Consider the following 23,390-nt stretch of genomic DNA (forward strand, 5'->3'; position numbering starts at 1 on the left):
TTTCTCCCTCTTCTAACTCATCATTGGCCTGGAAGAATATGGAAAAATTATCTTGTGATGAAAACAGAGAACAGGACTTGGAACAATTCTGCAAATAAAGAAAAAGAAAGAAAGTAAAGGATAGAGGAAGCATGCTGCTCTCATCTTGTGTACAGCTCCAGTTGAATACTTTCCTATCCTAGATAATGGCAGCTGAGAGGGTTGGCCTACTCTTACTCCCCAGGTGGTGGCAGCAACAGAGATGGAAGGAAAGTGGCTGGAAGCAGTTTAATAATGTTTGCATGGAGGGCAGCAGCTGACATGCAGTTTAACTTCTCCAGGTCCATAGGGAGTAGAAGAGAAGACAATTGGAGCTGCTAGAAATGTATAGTACTCTGATCTATCTTATCTCTTATTTGGCAGAAGCTTGTAAACAAATGCCTGCAGGAATATTGAATCATCCTCATCCTTAATTTTCTTTTCTGTTTACCCTCCAATGCCACTCCCTTTCATCTAGATGCAACCAGAACCCATTTAAAAATATGTTCTTTTACTCTGCTATGTGTGTACTTAACTGGCCTAAATTTGCTTCTCTTAAAAAAAAACAAAAAACAAAGAAACAAAACCAGTGGTTGTGTATTTATTTTCATGGAATGACTGAATGATCGGGCAGTTCTGGTAGTTCAAGAAATTGATGGAGAGAAAAAAACAAACAAACAAACAAAAAACTTTTTATCTCAGTATCATGCAGCTCCCTAATTCACAGCTCATGTTACAGAATAAAGTCTAAATGAGCTCATATTTTATCAGTCATTTCTCCTTTTTTTTACAATGTTTTTAAGCTTTCAAAATTAAAACTTTGTGTGGAATTTCAGAACTTTAATTTCTTAAGAATAAAACAGTTCAGTTTCATTGATGATTCCCTGTTGGAGAGTTCACAAGGAACAGCAGGATCTTTGAGCTAAACCTTTTTCTTGTCCCTGTCCCTGACCTTGAGATGCATGAAGGAAAAGGAAAAAAAGAATGAAAGGAGAATCTCCCTTCTGAGAGGCCCAGTAAATTGGGCTAAGTGGAAATTTCTACATTGAATTTTTCTGGTTGTAAAGGGAAATAAATCAGTCAACCTACTGAGGTGACACCTAGTGTCATAGTTTGATGTTTTCCTTATGGTTTGATTTGTGGGGGGGAGGGGGAGAACAATAGCTTTTCCTGATCATGCATAATGTGGAAAAGAAGTAATGTCTGGACTTTCTTGATTTTTTTCTCTATTAATCTCAACCCTCCTCTCCTTTCCACTCCTCCCCTGTCCTCTCCTCTCTTCTTCTCTCTTCTCCCTTCCTCTCCTCTTTTCTCCTCTCTTCTCTTCACTCTTCTCCTCTCCTTTCTCCTCTCTTCTCCTTCATCTCCTGTCTTATCCTTTGAAAGGGTGAGCCTAAAAGACTTGAAGAAAGAGTTCTGATGACAAACACCAACAAAATCTTTGTTTTTAATACTTTTTAACTTTGCATAGTTGGTTCCCACTTGTCTCCTATGCATCTTTTCCATTAAATTAGGGCATACAAGAAGAGACAGTGGAAACTTTTACAAATCATGTGTCATTTTTGATGACCTACTTTTTTATTTATAATACTAATAGCTACTATTTAAATAGTACTTTATGGCATACAAAAACCTTTATAATTATTTCACTTGATTCTGACCACAAGATGGGAAGTAGATGCTATTATTATCTCCATTTTCCAATGGAGGCAAGAGAATTTAACTTAGAGTTTAAGTGATTTGTCTAGGTTCACACAGCTAGTAAGAATAGAAGGCTAGATTTGAATTCAGGTGTTTCTGACTCCAAGCTAATTAAACCGGCAAGCACTCTACCCATCTATATTACATTACAGAGCCAGAAAGAGCCATAATAGTGACATTCATTGAATTTCCCTTTAGCACTTATGACTCCAAATTATGCTTCCATCTTTCCCTGATCTCTCACTCCAGAGGACTGGGAAAATTTTATCGAATCAGAACAACAAAACAAGCATTTAAGGTTTAATACATCCTTAGGAAATGGAAACCAATTGAGAAATTAAAATAGCTTTTAAGATCGTTAACAATGGATTAATCAAATATCCTTTACAACTTCCTAATTCAAGGATGAAGACCTTAACATCTAAAGATGCTAATAACATGTAATTGCAAATTATCATGATGGAAGAAAATAAGTGATGTAGAAATATATACATATATATGTATACATATATATATGTATGACACTGCTGCTATTGGCTTTCATTTTTTCATTTATTAATTTTATATACCAATATTTCTGGCATCCCTGTTAAGCTCAAGGTACTACACTAGACTTTGTGGTATTGCAAAATTGGTATGTTTGTAATAAAGATGTTTAAGTGAAGTCTTCATGGGGAAGATGGCATTTAAACTGTGACTTAAAGGATGAGAATGACTTAAGTAGGCAACGATTACCTAGAGGATACTGAAGGAAGATAGAATACTATGATTAAAGATACAGATTCAGAAATTTATAAAATGTTCTAGGAAAGAGAAGACATCCAATTTGACTACAATATCAGCATTATTACTAGGATACAAGTAAACAAGTAGATGGGATTAAGAGTGGAGGACCTTGATGCTTATGCAACAATATATAAAGCACTGGGCCCCTACAAGTTTTCATATGGCTCTAAATCATCATAGTACCATAGAAAGAGCATTAGATTTGAAGTCAGATTATCTGGGTTCAACTTTCACCTTGTCATAATACCATCAAACTTTCTGGACCGTGATTTCCTCTTCTGTAGAATAAGGATTGAAATAGATAACTTCTAGAATCTCTTCTGTCTTTTCTAGCTTAAATCTATGTCTCTATGAGCTGAGAAATTTTGTGACTTTCCAGGTTCTATGTGTTATTTTACAAGCATAGATTTAAGCCACACTATATAAAAATTTATATTTTAAATGCAAATATCTTTGAATTTAATTGAATTCAGGTAGAAAGATTAATAACAAGGACATAAATACCTGAGTAGGTTTGTTTTACTCATGCACCAAATGATTGCCTTGTTTCAGGACTGCTCATACTCTATTTCCTATTTTCCCTCATGTCCCCTCACTATATTAGGGTGTAGGTAGTTCAGACTTATGGACCCAGTGGTAATGCTTAGAGTTCAATCCTAACTGTTTCTTGAATTTCTTTCTCTTCTTAAGGAGGTAAGCAGGAACCATGATGTCAAACTCAAATAGAAATGAAGGTCACTCATCTGAAGATAAGGATCCTGGTAGCCCACATACTGACTTGGAAAATCACATATTAATATTATCCATGTTTTTTTTAATTACATTTATTTTGCTAAATATTTCTCTATTACATTTTTACGTGGTTCAGGTTGTGTGGATCACATGTTTAACATTTTTGGATTAGAGAATATGAATACCTTCTAGATAGTGTTGACATTCACTGAAGCCTCTTCCTGTGACTAAAACATTACACTAAACCAGGATGGATGGTTTCCTTCTGTTTCCCCAGTTGATATTCCAGTGTGGTTGCTTGCACCCACAAGTTCTCCTGCTGATCAGTTCTCATTATCTCCCATAATCACTGCTCCATGTGGCTGCTATCTTCTCCTTCCAGATCTGTGCCTGCCTGCTCTGTCTCCAGTGTCTGTTATCTCTCTCCAGGCAGCTGCCATCTATTCTTCTCAGTTTGTGCCTGCTGCTCTTCCTCCACATGGCTGCTCTCTTCTTCCCTATTCACATCCTCTTGGCTTTCCTCCACACAGCTGCTTCTCTTTTTTGTATGTGTCTGCCTGATGGAAACCCATGTCCAGGTGCAAGGCACTCTGGGAATCTCATGTCCTGGAGCTTTCTCCAATAAGCAGCTGAAGCTGGCTAGAATGTGTAAATTAAGGGCATGAGCAATCTTTGCCTCTATTACACATATTCAGGGAAAACAGGAAAACTGAAATCAGTCAGGCTCTGATACCTCCTTACTTCCTGACCCTATGCCCAGAAACTCAGTTCCATCTATCAAAGTATAGCTGATAAAAGAACCTCATGGAGGTAATACTGAAACACTACCATTCCTCATTTTATTAGGAATTCTGAGATGGTTCATTTCTTTACATATTTTTGCTGTGGATAATGTAATATATATCTTCCTTCCATTTTACTGGCAGTTCAGTACCATTCATCCAGTATCGGTCTCTTAGATACCATCAGGATATCCCACACTACTTCCTCCAGAATTATAACTCTCTTCTAATTATGCCTGCTTTTCCTCATTTCTGTTTGAATAATTGTCTATCACTGTCCACTGTTCCATTTGAAACATCTGCTCTATATTTATCAAACTCCCATACAAGCAGTTCGGTGAATATTCCTTGCACCTCACTTTCAGAGGATACTCACTTCCTTTGAAGACACCATATTCCTTAGAGGCTGCTCCCTTATATGGGTACATTCTTCCTATTCTTGTTTATTATATCAGGGTGGAAAGATGAATAGGCATGTACCTTATTTATCATTTCCCTTACAGATCATTCATTTAGTATCCTCCCTCAATTCTGAACCATTGTGAAACCTACACAGGATTCTTCTCACCCTCATCTTGTTCTTCTCTCAGACCTCTCCAAGTCATTATCCAGAATTTTTTATTGACAGAGTTAATAAACAGGGTATTCCTTTTCTCTCTGTCCTCTGCAATTAAACACAGGGATTTAGAGATCATTTGAATGACCTCTTCTGGTAGTAATAATTTCTACAAAGGTCAACTACTATGAAGGCTAGGGTAATTCTTTTCCCAAGATTAAAAAAAAAATCTTAAAATCAAACCGTATAGTCAAACCTTGGGGATAGTTTCCTTGTCCTTTAAGGAAAAAATGAATCCAATATGATCACATAATTCTATAGAGTGTGTGGATTTCAAACATAACAAAGAGCTCTAGGGTTGATTGATCTCAATATAATCCATAATATTGATGTGTGTTATCCTCTGATTTGAGGAATTTGTAAATTAATTATAACACATTTAAATATATTATGTTAAGGTTATTGAGACTGGCTCTCTGCCAATCCTATGTATTAAATGTGAGATATTGAATAAAGCCTACTTTCAGAGAAAGAGAATCTTTCTCCCTATGATAGCAAGAGATAGACACCTTTCCTCTCTTCCAACTTTCAGTGAATATGATGCTATTCCTCATAGATTTGAAAAGAAAGATTCAGGATTAAAAGTCATGTAGAAAAGTAAGCAAATAAAAGAAAAAAATAAAAAGTCAAGGTTGTTTTACCCAGGATAAGGTTTTAATTTTTTTTGTTTCCTACCTGGAGAAAGGTCTAGGCATTCCATGAATTCAATCATCAACACTGACCCCATGAAAATTTCTTACATTGTTCTACCAGTTGGGGAAAATAGTTTTGTTATTTTTTGATGTTTCTCATTGTTGTAAATATAGCTGAGAAAGCAATAACAATAATAAATGGCTAAATATGCAGTGGATGAGTGATGGCAAATAGCACTGCAGATAAGATGGGCACTGCAGCTGTGTATCAGTCAGCTAACATGCTAGCAAGAGCTTAGCTTGCAAAGCTACAGAAGGACTTGATTGGCATTAGTCACAGAATGGGAAAATGTAGCAAAGGGACAGGAAGAATAATGGAAAAATATCTATATTTTCCAAAGTATTATAGCAATACTCTAATAGCTCATGAATTTTCTCTGAAAGGCTAACAATATGCAGAATTGAATTACTAGTGTAAATCATTCTTTTCTACTAAATATTATTGATTCCTTTTTTATCTTCTTTGTATCTGAATAGATAGTAGGATCATGATTTAGAGATTAAAGGGACTTTAGAAGCCATCTAGTCCAAAATTTTCAATTTGAAGATGAGGAAAATGAGTCACAAAGATATTATGACTTGCCAAAAGTCACAGAGGTAACAATTTCCTAAGTGAAGATTTGAAATTAGTTTTTCCAGATTCCAATTCAAAAATAAAACATCTATTTAAGAAACTACTTGATATAAGAAGATTTCACCTGGAAAAAGAAGTCTGTAGATGTCGTGAAATAACCTATTCTATATATCCCATTGGTTTATACACAATGGTAAGGGATGTAAAGGAAAATCCCTAGAGTCTTGGAATAAACAGTTGTAGAGGACTGATGAAAGAACATAGACAAGACTTATACAGGGAGTGAAAGTCTAAGTAGCTTGTAAATCTCCTATGCATGATGTTCTCTATTAGCTTCCATTTGCAGGTAATACTGTAATGAAAAGAAAGTGGTCAAATCACCTACTTTGGGAAAGCCAAGTGAATGAAAAGTACATATTGCTTCAGAAATGTGATATATGGCTAGCTAAGAAGCCTGTTGAGTATATCCACTAAGAGGTACACACACAAATGCACACACACAGTGGTACACATAAAGTCGTTTGTTCCTTTCTATTCTGACTCCTCATTGTGGAATGAATTAAGTATGTCTACCACCTTCAAAGCTTCAAATCAAATCCCCTAATTGGCAGAATATGTTTTGTCCAACCACCAGGAAGCCAGCTTCAGGGAAATTCCTCATCAGGTTGGCTTCAAAATATTGCATATTTTTCAACCACAGTCAAATTTCTCTGAGTGAGAATGTAATAAATTCAGAAAGAATTCAGAAGTATGTGTCAGAGGAAGGAGCTGTAATACTAATCATATTATCAATGATTGAATAATTATCTAGTTGTCATGTGTATATACCTGTGTGCAAATATAACGTAAAAAGAAAGCATTTATATTTTCTAATGTATTATAATAATATTGTCGATGCCAAGAACTGCCACTGCAAGGTGGACAATGTGCAGGATTCATTTAGTAGGTGCTATTTTGACAGTGACAACAGCATGGTATCATAATGGTTGTAGATATATTTCTATAGATATTATATACATACATGAGAATGTACTTGCACATATGCAATAATTTGTACATATATGTATATATGAGAGGAAGTGTGGTACTGTAGACCGAGTACTAGTCAGAGCCAGAAAGACCTCTGACATACTGGTTATGTAACTTCAACAAATTTTTTTAATGTTTCATTGCTCTAGGCAACTGTCTATGTGTATAAGTTGCAGAAGTGATGACTTAAACAATACTTAAAGAGGGAGTTGCCTCATGTGAGAACAACAGTGAAATCACTGATTTAGCCTTAATCCCTAATTTGTGTTATGAAAAATTTTGAATTTATTATTAGATTGTTAGCAGGAAAGAGCAATGTTTGTCTCATTTAAACATTTTACATCCATCAGAATTAAAATATATCGTTATTAATCAGGAAAACATGCTTAGAGACCAATTCAATTCAACCAACACAGAAGTTCCTTGTATCAGTGAAATCAAAGGTCCATCCAGGCTCTATTATCTTTTTGTTTCTTTGTTTCTTTAATTCTTTAATTCTTTCTTACTTTCTTTTTATATATTTACCTATCTATCTTTTATTAGTTAGATAAGTATAGATAACTGTGTGTAGACATTCTAAATGCTAGCAAAAAGCTAGTCCAAAAATTAAATAGGAATATAAGTGATTTGATCACTTATACACTTTCAATGATCCCAATCATCTTGCTGCCACAAAAGTCCATCTCTTTTAGCACCAATAGCAGCAATGAGGTTGTGTAGATTTGAATCATAAAATGTTATGATTTCAGAAGAATCAAATTACAAATCACTCAAAGGGCAGGAAAGACAACTGGGGCATACAAAATTCAAGTAAAAGTACACTGCCAACAATGACATGCATGCAAGAAATTACTTTTAAAATATAGTATTGTAATATTAGGAGCTGAAAGGGCTCTCTGAAATGATCTATTATGAATTTATCATTTAATAGTTGAGATAAGTAAAGTAACTGACTCATGATCACATCAAGAGTAAATAGTAAAGACAGGATTACAATTCAGGTTTTACAACTGGAAATATGATACTCTTTAATACAAATGCTGCTTCTATACTATGTAAAAAGAAGATGGGCCAGTCATAGGGAGAGATAATAGATAATAGGGCAATCTAAGACATTAAGAATAAAGGAGTTTTTTAGTGCATTACGTGGATCCTCTCCAGATAATTTTGGATAGACATGGGTAGTAATCTCATAGCACAGGAAGATGTCAGCATTATTGGAGAGATAACTCATGCTAGTGCAATCATAAATCTATCAATGTACCAAAGTCCTCTATAATCACAGTCATGCATCATCAACAACCACAAAAACAAAAGATTCCTAGGAAAATTAGTAAAATTAACTATCACAACAATTGGTTTGTGCATGCAGTTACTTATTTTGTAAAACAGAATATGTTGCTGGATCAAAAAATCAATATGATTGTTATTGCTTCAGCTAACATATAGCAAATTCACTGGATTTTGACTTTTGAGAGGACTATTAGTTACTGATAACTTATCCATTCTATATTTTTCAACAACATATCATCCAATGGCATTTTCTGTGTGTTTCAGGCAAAATATATCCCTGTATTTCATTTTAACACAGCTATTAAGTATACACATGCATCTCTATCTGTATACCTCTAGATCTCTCTGCCATCTAACATCTATCTTTATTGCTCCATCTAAATTAAGGTTTCCTCATCCTTTTTGCCAACTGAAAAAAATTCGATAACATTTATTTTATTTTTTAGTGGTGTAATCTCCTTTATTTTTTGAATTTTATATTTCTTTTTTTCATTATAAGTTATTTATTTAGTCAATTTAGAACACTATTCCTTGGTTACAAGAATCATATTCTTTCCCTCCTTCCCCTAACCCCACCATTTCCATAACTGATTCACAATTCCACTGGGTATTACATGTGCCCTTGATCAAAACCTATTTCCATGTTTTTGGTGTTTGCAATAGGATGTTCATTTAGAGTCTACATCCCCAGCCATGTCCCCTCGATCCATGTAATGAAGCAGTTGTTTTTCTTCTATGTTTCTACTCCCACAGTTTTTCCTCTGAATGCGGATAGTGTTCTTTCTCATAGATCCCTCCTGGTTGTTCAGGATCACAGTATTGCCACTAATGGAGAAGTCCATTACATTTGATTTGCTACACTGTATCAGTCTCTGTGTACAATGTTCTCCTGGTTTTTCTCCTTTCACTCTACATCAATTCCTGGAGGTCATTCCAGTTAACATGGAATTCCTCCAGCTTATTATTCCTTTGAGCACAATAGTATTCTATTACCAACATATACCACAATTTGTTCAGCCATTCCCCAATTGATGGGCATCCCCTCATTTTCCAATTTTTTTGCCACCACAATGAGCAAAGCTATGAATATTCTTGTACAAGTCTTTTTCCTTGTTATCTCTTTGGCATACAAACCCAGAAGTGCTATGACTAGATCAAAGGGCAGATAGTCTTTTAGTGCCCTTTGGGCATAGTTTCAAATTGCCCTTCAGAATGGTTGGCTCAATTCACAACTCTACTAGCAATGCATTAATGTCCCAACTTTGCCACATCTCCTCCAGCATTCATTACTTTCCTTTGCTGTCATGTTAGCCAATCTGGTAGGTGTGTGGTGACACCTCTGAGTTGTTTTGATTTACATCTCTCTGATTATAAGAGATTTAGACCACTTTTACATATGCTTATTAATAGTTTTGATTTCTTTATCTGAAAATTGCCTATTCATGTCCCTTGCCTATTTATCAATTGGAGAATGGCTTGATTTTTTGTACAATTGATTTAACTCTTTAAAATTTGAGTATTAGACCTTTGTCAGAGGTTTTTTTTATGAAGATTACTTCCTGATTTGTTGCTTCCCTTCTAATTTTGGTTACATTGGTTTTGTTTGTACAAAAATTTTTAATTTGATGTGATTAAATTACTTATTTTATATTTTGTGATATTTTTTCTAGCTCTTGCTTGGTTTTAAAGTCTTTCCTTTCCCAGAGATCTGACATGTATACTATTTTGGGTCCACCTATTTTACTTATAGTTTCCTTCTTTATATTCAATTCATTCACCCATTCTGAATTTATCTTGGTGTATGGTGTGAGATGTTGTTCTAAACCTAATCTCTCTCATACTGTCTTCCAATTTTCCCAGCAGTTTTTATCAAATAGTGGATTTTGGTCCCCAAAACTGGGATCTTTGAGCTTATCATAGACTGTTTTGCTGAGGTCACTTACTCCTAGTCTATTCCACTGATCCTCCTTTCTGTCCCTTAGCCAGTACCAAATTGTTTTGATTACCATTGCTTTATAGTATAGTTTGAGATCTGGGACTGCAAGGTCTCCATTTGCATTTTTTTCATTATTTCCCTGGATATCCTTGATCTTTTGTTCTTCCAAATGAACTTTGTTATGTTGTTTTTTTCTAATTCAGTAAAAAAGTTTGTTGGTAGAAGACTTCCGGTTAAGATGGCGGCTTAGAGAAAGCTGAAGTTCAGATCTCCGGAAAACCCTTCCCGACCGATCTCAAACTAGAAGCTCCTAAGGCGCCGAAATTCAAAACGATCAACAGCACAGACCCTGGGAACCCTCCTCCTGGACCTGGACCCGGTTCAAAAGGTACGGCTCCCCTCAAAAGCCAGAACCCGAGATCCCTCGGACCTCAGGGGTAGGAGCGCAGAGTCCAAGGCTCCCGGAAGTGGCAGCCGCGCCGGGCTCAGAGAGCAGGGTCTGAGGAACAACAACCCTCAGGGTCTTCTACCCAAGTCCCAGTCCGGGTGAAAGTTACTGCCTGGGGCTTCCGCTGCAAAGAGCCGGTCGGTCAAAGAGCCGGTCGGTCCGGGTGAAAGTTACTGCCTGGGGCCTCCGCTGCAAAGAGCCTGTCGGTCCGGGTGAAAGTTACTGCCTGGGGCCTCCGCTGCAGAGAGCTGGTCAAAACAACAGCAACCCTCAGGGCGGGCAAGACAGCCTCACGGGCTGGATCCTGCTATCCAAGTCTCAGTGAAAGTCTGTGCTCTCGGAGCTTGGGGAAGCGGCAGCCCATCCCCCCAAAGGCCGACGAAACAGCCTCACGGCCAGGGATTCTGAAGGCAACTTCCGGAAATCGAGCCAGGGGGAGAGTGTGTCCTCGTGGTCCGACCCTTCCATTCCAGTTCCAGTGAGGCATATTCAGTTTAACCCAGGGAAAGCTCATAGAACCATCTGCCCAGGACTGCCTCTGAACACCAGACAGAGGCAAGAAAAACTAATCCTCCACATTCAGAAATGGCAAACTCCACAGAACCACAGAAGCCCCAAAATACCAAGAAAAATAAGAAGAAAGGGGCAACTCTGGACACATTCTATGGAGCCAAAATACAAAATACAGAGCAGATAGAAGAAGATATACAAGAAAATTCTCCAAAATCTTCCAAAGGAAATAGAAACTCTCCACAAACCCATGAAGAATTTGAATCAGAAAGGACCAAAAAGATGGAAGCCCTCTGGGAGGAAAAGTGGGAAATGATGCAAAAGAAATTCACGCATCTACAAAACCAGTTTGACCAAACTGTAAAAGAAAACCAGGCTTTAAAGCAAGAACTAATAAAGCAAAGCCAAAACACCAAGAAATTAGAAGAGAACATAAAATATCTCACCGACAAGGTGATAGATCTGGAAAACAGGGGGAGAAGAGAAAATTTAAGAATAATTGGACTCCCAGAAAAGTCAGAAATAAACACCAAACTGGACATGGTGATACAAGATATAATCAAAGAAAATTGCCCAGAGATTCTAGAACAAGGGGGCAATACAGCCACTGACAGAGCTCACAGAACACCTTCTACACTAAACCCCCAAAAGACAACTCCCAGGAATGTAATTGCCAAATTCCAAAGCTATCAAACAAAAGAAAAAATCCTACAGGAAGCCAGAAAAAGACAATTTAGATATAAAGGAATGCCAATCAGGATCACACAAGACCTTGCAAGTTCTACACTGAATGATCGTAAGGCATGGAACATGATCTTCAGAAAGGCAAGAGAGCTGGGTCTCCAACCAAGAATCAGCTACCCAGCAAAACTGACTATATACTTCCAAGGGAAAGTATGGGCATTCAACAAAATAGAAGACTTCCAACTTTTTGCAAAGAAAAGACCAGAGCTCTGTGGAAAGTTTGATACCGAAAATCAAAGAGCAAGGAATACCTGAAAAGGTAAATATTAAGGAAAGGGGAAAAATGTTATCTTCTTTTACTCAAACTCTCTTCTATAAGGACTACATTTATATCAATCTATGTATACTAATATGTGGGGAAAATGTAATGTATAAATAGGGGGTAAAGAAAGACCAAATAGAATAATGGTTCTCACACAAAGATTCACAGGGGAAGGGGAGGGGAAGAAAACTCCTATAAGAAGGAGAGGAAGAGAGGGGGGGGGTTTACTTAAACCTCAATCTCAGGGAAATCAACTCTGAGAGGGAAAAACATCCAGATCCATTGGGATCTTGAATTCTATCTTACCCAACAAGGGTAAGGAGAAGGGAAAACCAAGGGGGGGAGGGGGAGAGGGAGAACAAAAAGGGAGGGAAAGAGAGGGGGGAGGGGGAGGGAACAAAAAGGGAGGGACTAAAAAGGGAAACATCAAGGGAGGGGACAAGGGGGACTGATTCAAAGTAAATCACTGGACTAAAAGGTAGAGCCGAAGAAGAAAAGGTTAGAATTAGGGAAGGCAATCAAAATGCCAGGGAGTCCACAAATGACAATCATAACTTTGAACGTGAATGGGATGAACTCACCCATAAAACGTAGACGAATAGCTGAATGGATTAGAATCCAAAACCCTACCATATGTTGTCTTCAAGAAACACACATGAGGCGGGTTGACACCCACAAGGTCAGAATTAAAGGATGGAGTAAGACCTTCTGGGCCTCAACTGATAGAAAGAAGGCAGGAGTGGTAATCATGATATCTGATAAAGCCAATGCAAAAATAGACCTGATCAAAAGGGATAGGGAAGGTAATTATATTTTGTTAAAAGGGACTCTAGACAATGAGGAAATATCATTAATCAACATGTATGCACCAAATAATATAGCACCCAAATTTCTAATGGAGAAACTAGGAGAATTGAAGGAAGAAATAGACAATAAAACCATACTAGTGGGAGACTTAAACCAACCATTATCAAATTTAGATAAATCAAATCAAAAAATAAATAAGAAAGAGGTAAAAGAAGTGAATGAAATCTTAGAAAAATTAGAATTAATAGACATATGGAGAAAAATAAATAGGGATAAAAAGGAATACACCTTCTTCTCAGCACCACATGGCACATTCACAAAAATTGACCATACATTAGGTCACAGAAACATAGCACACAAATGCAAAAAAGCAGAAATAATGAATGCAGCCTTCTCAGATCACAAGGCAATAAAAATAATGATTAGTAATGGTACATGGAAAACCAAATCTAAAACCAATTGGAAATTAAACAATATGATACTCCAAAACCGTTTAGCTAAAGAAGAAATCATAGAAACAATTAATAATTTCATCAAGGAAAATGACAATGGTGAAACATCCTTTCAAACCTTTTGGGATGCAGCCAAAGCGGTAATCAGAGGCAAATTCATATCCCTGAAAGCTCATATTAACAAACAAGGGAGAGCAGAGATCAATCAATTGGAAATGCAATTGAAAAAACTCGAAAGCGATCAAATTAAAACCCCCCAGCAGAAAACCAAATTAGAAATCCTAAAAATTAAGGGAGAAATTAATAAAATCGAAAGTGATAGAACTATTGATTTAATAAATAAGACAAGAAGCTGGTACTTTGAAAAAACAAACAAAATAGACAAAGTACTGGTCAATCTAATTAAAAAAAGGAAGGAAGAAAAGCAAATTCACAGCATTAAAGATGAAAAGGGGGACAGCACCTCCAATGAGGAGGAAATTAAGGCAATCATTAGAAATTGCTTTGCCCAATTATATGGCAATAAATACACCAATTTAGGAGAAATGGATGAATATATACAAAAATACAAACTGCCTAGACTAACAGAAGAGGAAATAGAATTCTTAAATAATCCCATATCAGAAATTGAAATCCATCAAGCCATCAAAGAACTTCCTAAGAAAAAATCCCCAGGGCCTGATGGATTCACCTGTGAATTCTATCAAACATTCAGAGAACAGTTAACCCCAATACTATACAAACTATTTGACATAATAAGCAAAGAGGGAGTTCTACCAAACTCCTTTTACGACACAAACATGGTACTGATTCCAAAACCAGGCAGGTCAAAAACAGAGAAAGAAAACTATAGACCAATCTCCCTAATGAATATAGATGCAAAAATTTTAAATAGGATACTAGCAAAAAGACTCCAGCAAGTGATCAGAAGGATCATTCACCATGATCAAGTAGGATTCATACCAGGGATGCAGGGCTGGTTCAACATTAGGAAAACCATCCACATAATCGACCACATCAACAAGCAAATTAGCAAGAACCACATGATTATCTCAATAGATGCAGAAAAAGCCTTTGATAAAATACAACACCCATTCCTATTAAAAACACTAGAAAGCATAGGAATAGAAGGGTCATTCCTAAAAATAATAAACAGTATATATCTAAAACCAACAGCTAATATCATCTGCAATGGGGATAAACTAGATGCATTCCCAATAAGATCAGGAGTGAAACAAGGATGCCCATTATCACCTCTACTATTTGACATTGTACTAGAAACACTAGCAGTAGCAATTAGAGAAGATAAAGAAATTGAAGGCATCAGAATAGGCAAGGAGGAGACCAAGTTATCACTCTTTGCGGATGACATGATGGTCTACTTAAAGAATCCTAGAGATTCAACCAAAAAGCTAATTGAAATAATCAACAACTTTAGCAAAGTTGCAGGATACAAAATAAACCCACATAAATCATCAGCTTTTCTATATATCTCCAACACAGCTCAGCAGCAAGAACTAGAAAGAGAAATCCCATTCAAAATCACCTTAGACAAAATAAAATACCTAGGAATCTATCTCCCAAGACAAACACAGGAACTATATGAACACAACTACAAAACACTCGCCACACAACTAAAACTAGACTTGAACAATTGGAAAAACATTAACTGCTCATGGATAGGACGAGCCAATATAATAAAAATGATCATCCTACCCAAACTTATTTATCTATTTAGTGCCATACCCATTGAACTACCAAAATACTTCTTCACTGATTTAGAAAAAACCATAACAAAGTTCATTTGGAAGAACAAAAGATCAAGGATATCCAGGGAAATAATGAAAAAAAACACATATGATGGGGGCCTTGCAGTCCCAGACCTCAAACTATATTACAAAGCAGCAGTCATCAAAACAATTTGGTACTGGCTAAGAAACAGAAAGGAAGATCAGTGGAATAGACTGGGGGAAAACGACCTCAGCAAGACAGTATACGATAAACCCAAAGATCCCAGCTTTTGGGACAAAAATCCACTATTCGATAAAAACTGCTGGGAAAATTGGAAGACAGTGTGGGAGAGACTAGGAATAGATCAACACCTCACACCCTACACCAAGATAAATTCAAAATGGGTGAGTGACTTAAACATAAAGAAGGAAACCATAAGTAAATTGGGTAAACACAGAATAGTATACATGTCAGACCTTTGGGAGGGGAAAGGCTTTAAAACCAAGCAAGATATAGAAAGAATCACAAAATGTAAAATAAATAATTTTGACTACATCAAACTAAAAAGCTTTTGTACAAACAAAACCAATATAACTAAAATCAGAAGGGAAACAACAAATTGGGAAAAAATCTTCATAGAAACCTCTGACAAAGGTTTAATTACTCATATTTATAATGAGCTAAATCAATTGTACAAAAAATCAAGCCATTCTCCAATTGATAAATGGGCAAGGGAAATGGATAGGCAGTTCTCAGATAAAGAAATCAAAACTATTAACAAGCACATGAAGAAGTGTTCTAAATCTCTTATAATCAGAGAGATGCAAATCAAAACAACTCTGAGGTATCACCTCACACCTAGCAGATTGGCTAACATAACAGCAAAGGAAAGTAATGAATGCTGGAGGGGATGTGGCAAAGTAGGGACATTAATTCATTGCTGGTGGAGTTGTGAACTGATCCAACCATTCTGGAGGGCAATTTGGAACTATGCCCAAAGGGCGACAAAAGAATATCTACCCTTTGACCCAGCCATAGCACTGCTGGGTCTGTACCCCAAAGAGATAATGGACACAAAGACTTGTACAAAAATATTCATAGCTGCACTCTTTGTGGTGGCCCAAAACTGGAAAACGAGGGGATGCCCATCAATTGGGGAATGGCTGAACAAACTGTGGTATATGTTGGTGATGGAATACTATTGTGCTCAAAGGAATAATAAAGTGGAGAAGTTCCATGGAGACTGGAACAACCTCCAGGAAGTGATGCAGAGCGAGAGGAGCAGAACCAGGAGAACATTGTACACAGAGACTAATACACTGTGGTATAATCGAACGTAATGGACTTCTCCATTAGGGGCGGTGTAATGTCCCTGAACAACTTTCAGGGATCCAGGAGAAAAAAAAACACCATTCATAAGCAAAGGATAAACTATGGGAGTGGAAACACCGAGAAAAAGCAACTGCCTGAATACAGAGGTTGAGGGGACATGACAGAGGATAGACTCTAAATGAACACTCTAATGCAAATACTATCAACAAAGCAATGGGTTCAAATCAAGAAAACATCTAATGCCCAGTGGACTTACGCGTCGGCTATGGGGGGTGGGGGGGAGGAAAAGAAAATGATCTATGTCTTTAACGAATAATGCTTGGAAATGATCAAATAAAATATATTTTAAAAAATTAAAAAAAAAAGTTTGTTGGTAATTCAATGGGTATGGCACTAAATAAGTGAATTAATTTGGGTAGGATTGTCATTTTTATTATGTTACCTTGTCATACTCATGAGCAATCCATGTTTTTCCAATTGTTTAGATCTAGTTTTAATTGTGTGGAGAATGTTTTATAGTTATGTTCATATAGTTCCTGTGTTTGTCTCAGCAGATAGATTCCTAAGTATTTTATATTGTCTAGGGTACTTTTTAAATGGAATTTCTCTTTCTTATTCTTGCTGCTGAGATGCATTGTAAATATATAGAAATGCTGATGACTTATGTAGGTTTATTTCATATCCCGCAACTTTGCTAAAGTTGTTGATTATTTTGACTAGTTTTTTAGTGGATTCTCTAGGATTCTTTAAGTAAACCATCATATCATCCACAAAGAGTGATAGCTTGGTCTCCTCATTGTCTATTTTAATACTTTCAATTTCTCTTTCTTCTCTAATTGTTTCAGCTCGTGTTTCTAGTACAATGTTAAATAATAGAGGTGATAATGGGCATCCTTCTATAACATTTATGATGAACTTATTTTTATGAACATATACTTACTGCACAGCACTACATAATGGGAAACTTTAAAATAGAACACAAAAAGTTATTTTTTAAATGGCTATAAGGTAAAGCATAAAATATATCCCAGCATTTCAAGCTTTTGTTCAGAATTGTATAGTAGAAGGTTCCATCTGAGAGTAGCATCATATTTATATTTTTTTAGTTAATAGAAAAGATGGATGTTTATATTTGTATTGCTTCATTAGAAAAAGGAAAGCAGTTTTGTGGGCCAATTAGAATAATGGCTTCATAGAATGTTAGAGTTGTAAGAACCTCAACTATCATTGTCGGATTTAAGTTCAATGACTTTTCCAAGTTTTTTCAATTAATTGATGTGAATTTTAATTTTCTATGGCATGTTATTTATAACACATACTTTTCATTATTATTATAATTAAATTATGGAAAAATTGTCAATAGGGATGCAAGGGCTGCAAATAATCAAAGGAATCACAAACAATCCTCTAAGAATGACATCCAAGAATAATGGCATTTTTTTCTGATTAATCCTCACTAGAATAGAGATATATAGAGTTATGGGCAATGAGAAATCTTGGTCTGACCAGTCCCTTTTCAGAAAGTTATTATTGACAATTTACTGACATATAATCTGGGGAAATAAAGACTTTTATGAAAGAGAGAGAGAAAATTGATCTTTGTATATCATTTTAAGTTAAAAAAAAAGACAAATTATAGCATATGATCCTAAGGAAAATGTTTGGTCACAATGCTAAATTATCTTTTACAAGTAGTTAATGCAGAAACTTTTATTTTCACTTTGCAATAGAGGAAAAAGTGACAGAAATGTAGATGCCACCTAGGTTCTTCATTATATCCCATTGCTTTATCATCACTTCATTATTATTTAAAATTTTAAATTTCTATATAGGCTAATTCATTCAAAACAATCCCTTTGCAAAATAATTAATATTCATGACTAATAATGATTACTATCTGAATACAAAGCCATTTTTCCTTACTCAAAATCAGTTACTCTTTCTGATATATTAAAATATGAAGTACAAGGGAAGAGAAGGGAATATGCATTCATTCCATACCTGTTATGTTCCCGGCACTGGGATATTTACTTCATAAAGATTATTTCATTTGATCTTTACAACAACTTTATGATATCAGTGCTGTTATCATTGCCATTTTAGAGTTGAGTAAACTGAGGCAAAAAGAGGTAAAGTGACTTGCCCTGGGTCATATCACTAAATAGTGATTGAGGTTAGATTTGAAATTAGATTTTCCTGGTTAATAGTCAAGTGTTCTATCTACTACTTAACATACCTATATATTAAATATAAAATATTGTCACTGTGGGTCCTAGATTTGATATTATTTCCCTGTACATTACTTCAGCAGTGGTGCTTTGTCATTGATAATTTTATAGAGTAGGTAAAAAAGAAAAGGCATTGAGATCACATATGCTAAAAAGGAATATGTCTAAAATATATTTTGAAATGGGTGTACCATCACCAATTTGGAAAGACTTTGCATCCACTCATAAGGAAATGGGAGCTGGATCTGTGATTTCATTATTTAGGGAACTCCTAAATGTATATGAGGAAACTGTTTCTTCCAATACAAGTCAGAAAATTCTCTGTGATTAATAGTCCCAAACAGTTGGGTAGAATAGTATAGGTGACTTGCCAAGGATAACGTAGTTAGTATTTATTGGAGAAAAAAATTAAACACAATCAAAAACCACTTTTAGTCACCTGCTATGTGCCTACTATGTGTTTGAAAAGAAAATTAAAAGACAACTAATGATCTCAGGGAGTTCACCATCTAAAGAGGAGACAATGCAAATATCTATGGACAAATAGGATATATATCGGATAAATCAAACTAATCAACAGAGGGAAGACATGGAATTAAAGGGATTCAAGATAGACTTTCTATAGATGGTGGACTTGTAACTGGGAGGGTGAGAATTCCAGGCATGAAATAAAATGAAACAGAAAGATAGAGCATTTAATCTGAGGAACAACAAAATAATCTAGCATCACTAGATCATATCATTCATATGAAGAGGGGAGTTAGGTTAGGGAAGAGGTTGTGTATAAATAACTCTGAAATTGAGAGGGAGCCTGTAGACTTTTTAAAATAGGTTCAGAACTAAACTTTAGAAAGATATTTTAGACAGTTGAATGGAGAAATTACTGGAGTGGGGAGAGACTTATGCCTGGCAGACCAAACCGAAGACTACTACAACAGTACAGGCATGAAGCAATGAGAACCTGCACCAAGGTTGTGGAAATACAAGAGGAGAGAAGGGGTCATATCAGAGATATTATAAAGGTAAAATTGAGAGGCCGTGGCAAAGGAGTGAATATGGAGATGAGAAAGACGGGAATTGAGAATGACACCTAGGCTGTCCATTACATGTCATTCCTTTTGTATCCTTTCCTTTTATTTAAATTCCCAAAGCAATATATGATTATAGGCAAAATCTTCATAGCATTTAATTTACATGCAAGAAAATTCAGTGGTTCATTTAATCTTTCAGCTAATGATGACTGAATACACATGTTATACTCACCCATATTAAAAACTTTGATTAGGAAGTTTGATTGGAAAGGTGAATGATTGCTTAGAGGCTCAAATAAGATAGTGGATAAAAGTGTTTGATAAATTACAAAATAATATATATTATAAACAGATAATATAAGGCATCTTTATTATTATATTTGAATAACTGATGAGAGGAGTAAAAGAAAAGTAGGAGTTAGATGTGATTATTCTACAGAGAATGTTTTAAAAGAAACAATATTTGAACTACTTATGCAAATTTGGTGGGGCATTTTTTCTTTCACAATGACTTATAAAAGGAAAAAATGATTTGTAAAAGGAAAAATTATTTAAGGAATCACACTGAATTTGCATAACTGGATTAACTCCTCTCCAAGTTATATATTTAATTTCCCTCTTCCATTTAATTTACCACACTTCTGCTGAAGTCCTAGAGTTGTCAATTGCATTTTTAAATTGAATTGTTTCTTTAGAATGTTAGGTTAATTGGATCAGAACCAAGCTTTCTCAATCCAAGTTTTCTATCCAAGTGTGCCGGTATATGATCTACTTTTGACTTATTCTCATCTGGAACATTTCTGCTAATTCATATCTTCAGCTGAAATAGTCACTTCCTTAATTGTCAAATTATTATTTGACGTTCCAAAAAAAAACCCATTCTGGAATGTTTCACATCTATGAGACAAATACTTGGGAAGTTGTCTTAAAATCCAATTTCTCATTTGCTTACCACCATATTAAATCTATTTAATTCATTGCTTATATATAATATAGTATTTTTGTTCAATATTTGCTTATATTTATTATTTTCTGTATATTAACGGTAACCATTAGAAGTCATAATCTCTTAGAATGTGATAATATTGTTTGATGTATCCTTCAAAATATCTTGTCATAAATAATCATGCATTTATTATCTTTTCATTATTATTTTTTCCAGGTTTATCTTCTTTTCCTCTATGAAGATATTTAAATGTTTCCTCAATTAATTACAATCAAGCAACAGCAGCTGCTTTTGAGCTACTTGATAGCTAAGAAAATGAATTAGTTTGGGGCAGCTGGGTGGTTCGGTGGTTTGAGATCTAGGCCTAGAGATGAAAGGTCCTGGGTTCAAATCTGGTCTCAGAAACTTCCTAGTTCTGTGTCCCCAGGCAAATTACTTAACCCCCATTGCCTAGCCTTTACCACTCTTCTGCCTTGGAACCAATATACAGTATTGATTCTGAGATGGAAGGTAAGGGTATAAAAAGAAATAAAATGAAAGAATGAATGGCTTATGTAACATTCATGTTTACACATGGTAGAAATAACATTTCTTCCCTTTTATGTATGTGTTGGTACATGACATACCATAGACTAAATCTTAAAGAAATTGAAATACTCTAAGTTGAGATTTTAAAAATATAAGCCCATTTGTTACCAAAATAACAAGCTATTTAAATACTGTCTTAGAGAATACCATTCAAAATTACTAGCTCTTCAAAAATAATGTGACAAGAAATTGAGGCAGTTGTATATTATTATGGGTCAAAAAGCAGTTTATAGCTTATATTAAACTCAATTTCACTATAGTGAATTGCATTAAAGCTTTATTAATAAATACAGTAGATAACTAAGTACACTGTGGGTTTTGTGTTTCATTTATCTAAAGGATTACCTCAATTCCTTATTTATCACCATAAATCCAGACATTAGATGACAAGGACACAGGACATGGACTCAGTGAAGATAATCAAATGATATCATCAAACCTCATTTTTCATAGAAGGAAACATATCTCTAGAGCAGAAATTATTGTTATATACTTGAAATGTATAAGGTAGTATTGATGAATATGTTATTTCATAAATTCTTATTGGTTAAAATCCTGCTATCATCTATATTTGTTTTAATATTTGAAATAATCAAATAAACTCAATTCACCTGATTCAATATGTTGTGTAATCAGTGGAAAAAAAAGGTTGAAAGTCAGACTCAGACATTTAATAAATGTGTAATCCTGGGCAAATCATTTAACTTCTCTAAGACTCAGTTTCCTCATCTGTAAAATAAGAAGACTACATTAAATTATCTCTGAGGTTCTTTTCAGTTCTCATTATCATAGGACTTATATTTAACTTTATTCAACAAAGATCTATTTTAGTAAATTACTAAGTGCCTGAACCTTTGAGAACATAGGAAGATCAAAATTAATATAGACCAAAAGATAGTTGACTGACAGCTGAAGCCTCCTCAGTTTTGCAGATTGAGAAACTAAAGTCTTAAAAAGTTTTTATTTTTTGCACAAAGTCATTCATAATAATGACTGGGTTGGGATTTGAACTCAAGGTCTTTTACCTCAATAGTAGTTCTTGCTTCTTTTTACCATAGTGTCTCTAATGATGATTAATGACAGTTGCTTTGCAAATGCTGGGAAAGATCAAAGTAACATACAATTGTAAGAGAAGAGGAATAACATGCATATAAAATCATGTCAAGCACTTACTGGAACAAGGAACTTTTTAATCTCTTCCAAAGCATGACTCATACGTGAATAAGCTTCCCCAGGTGGAGCAAAGACTTCGATTAACACATGAAGTTCATCACTCAAGTGGGCATATTTGGCTTCCCCACTCTTCCTTAATTCTTCTTCCTGTGAAAGAGGTTATTTTTAGAACCAAAAATCTGCTTGTTTTTACAGTAATTTCTCACTGATAGAGAATATGACAAAAGGGCATAATCTAGTCAGATATTCCATATATGGAAGCACTTTGAGAAATAAAATCTGGTGTAAGGCTCTTAAAGATTTATTTAAATCATTTTGAGTGTTTGAGAGATAAATCTGGCATAATTATCATCTACAACAGATTTTAATCAGCACTGTGTAAATGCTAAACATCTCAAAAATGGTTACAGAAATACCATTACCTCTTTATTATGCAGTCCCTGTTTGGGGGAAGAGACTAGTTTGATATCTTTATTAAAGAGTGGCAATATGAAAAACTTAAACATGGCAATATAAGTATCAGTAAGTGTATATGCTTCTCTACAAGTTTTTAGTCTCCCACATCAAAGGAAACAGGCATAAAATAATCTAAAAAAAATTCTTGGCAAGATGACTGAGTTGATTGAGTTCATTATTTGTTAAATAATTAATTATAATAAATTTAAATTAGATTTTAAATAACCTGTTCATTATTTTATAAAAAAATGAAAGAACATGATGTCCTTAGATAAATTATTGCAAGGATGAGGAATAAAGGATAGGGAAAATGCAAAGGTTTGTCTCTAAAAGAAGAGAATTTAGTCACAAACCCTGGGAAAAAGATTCTAGAAGGAGAAGCTCTGCAGGGGTGGGGGGTTTGGAAGTTAACTGAGAAAAATGGTCACTCCTGAAACTGCCTCTGTCTTAGCTCCATCAACTCCTGGGAACCAACCAGTTTTGTGGAAAAACTAGTAGGTTCTTGGGTTTGGAAGACTACCTG

The 23,390-nt window shown here is 35.2% G+C and overlaps 1 protein-coding gene across 1 annotated transcript in view; it reads right to left on the reverse strand.

Moving 5' to 3' along the window:
* Nucleotides 1–23,390, reverse strand: part of KHDRBS2 (KH RNA binding domain containing, signal transduction associated 2) — an 811,868-nt gene that overhangs the window by 303,621 nt on the left and 484,857 nt on the right. Inside the window, exon 4 of the mRNA XM_001364943.4 lies at nucleotides 22,412–22,558. Within this exon, the coding sequence (XP_001364980.1) occupies nucleotides 22,412–22,558 (147 nt within the window). The remainder of the gene's footprint in view (nucleotides 1–22,411; nucleotides 22,559–23,390) is intronic.

This window comes from Monodelphis domestica, chromosome 2, assembly GCF_027887165.1.
Source record: "Monodelphis domestica isolate mMonDom1 chromosome 2, mMonDom1.pri, whole genome shotgun sequence".
In the NCBI taxonomy this organism is placed as follows: Eukaryota; Metazoa; Chordata; class Mammalia; order Didelphimorphia; family Didelphidae; genus Monodelphis; species Monodelphis domestica.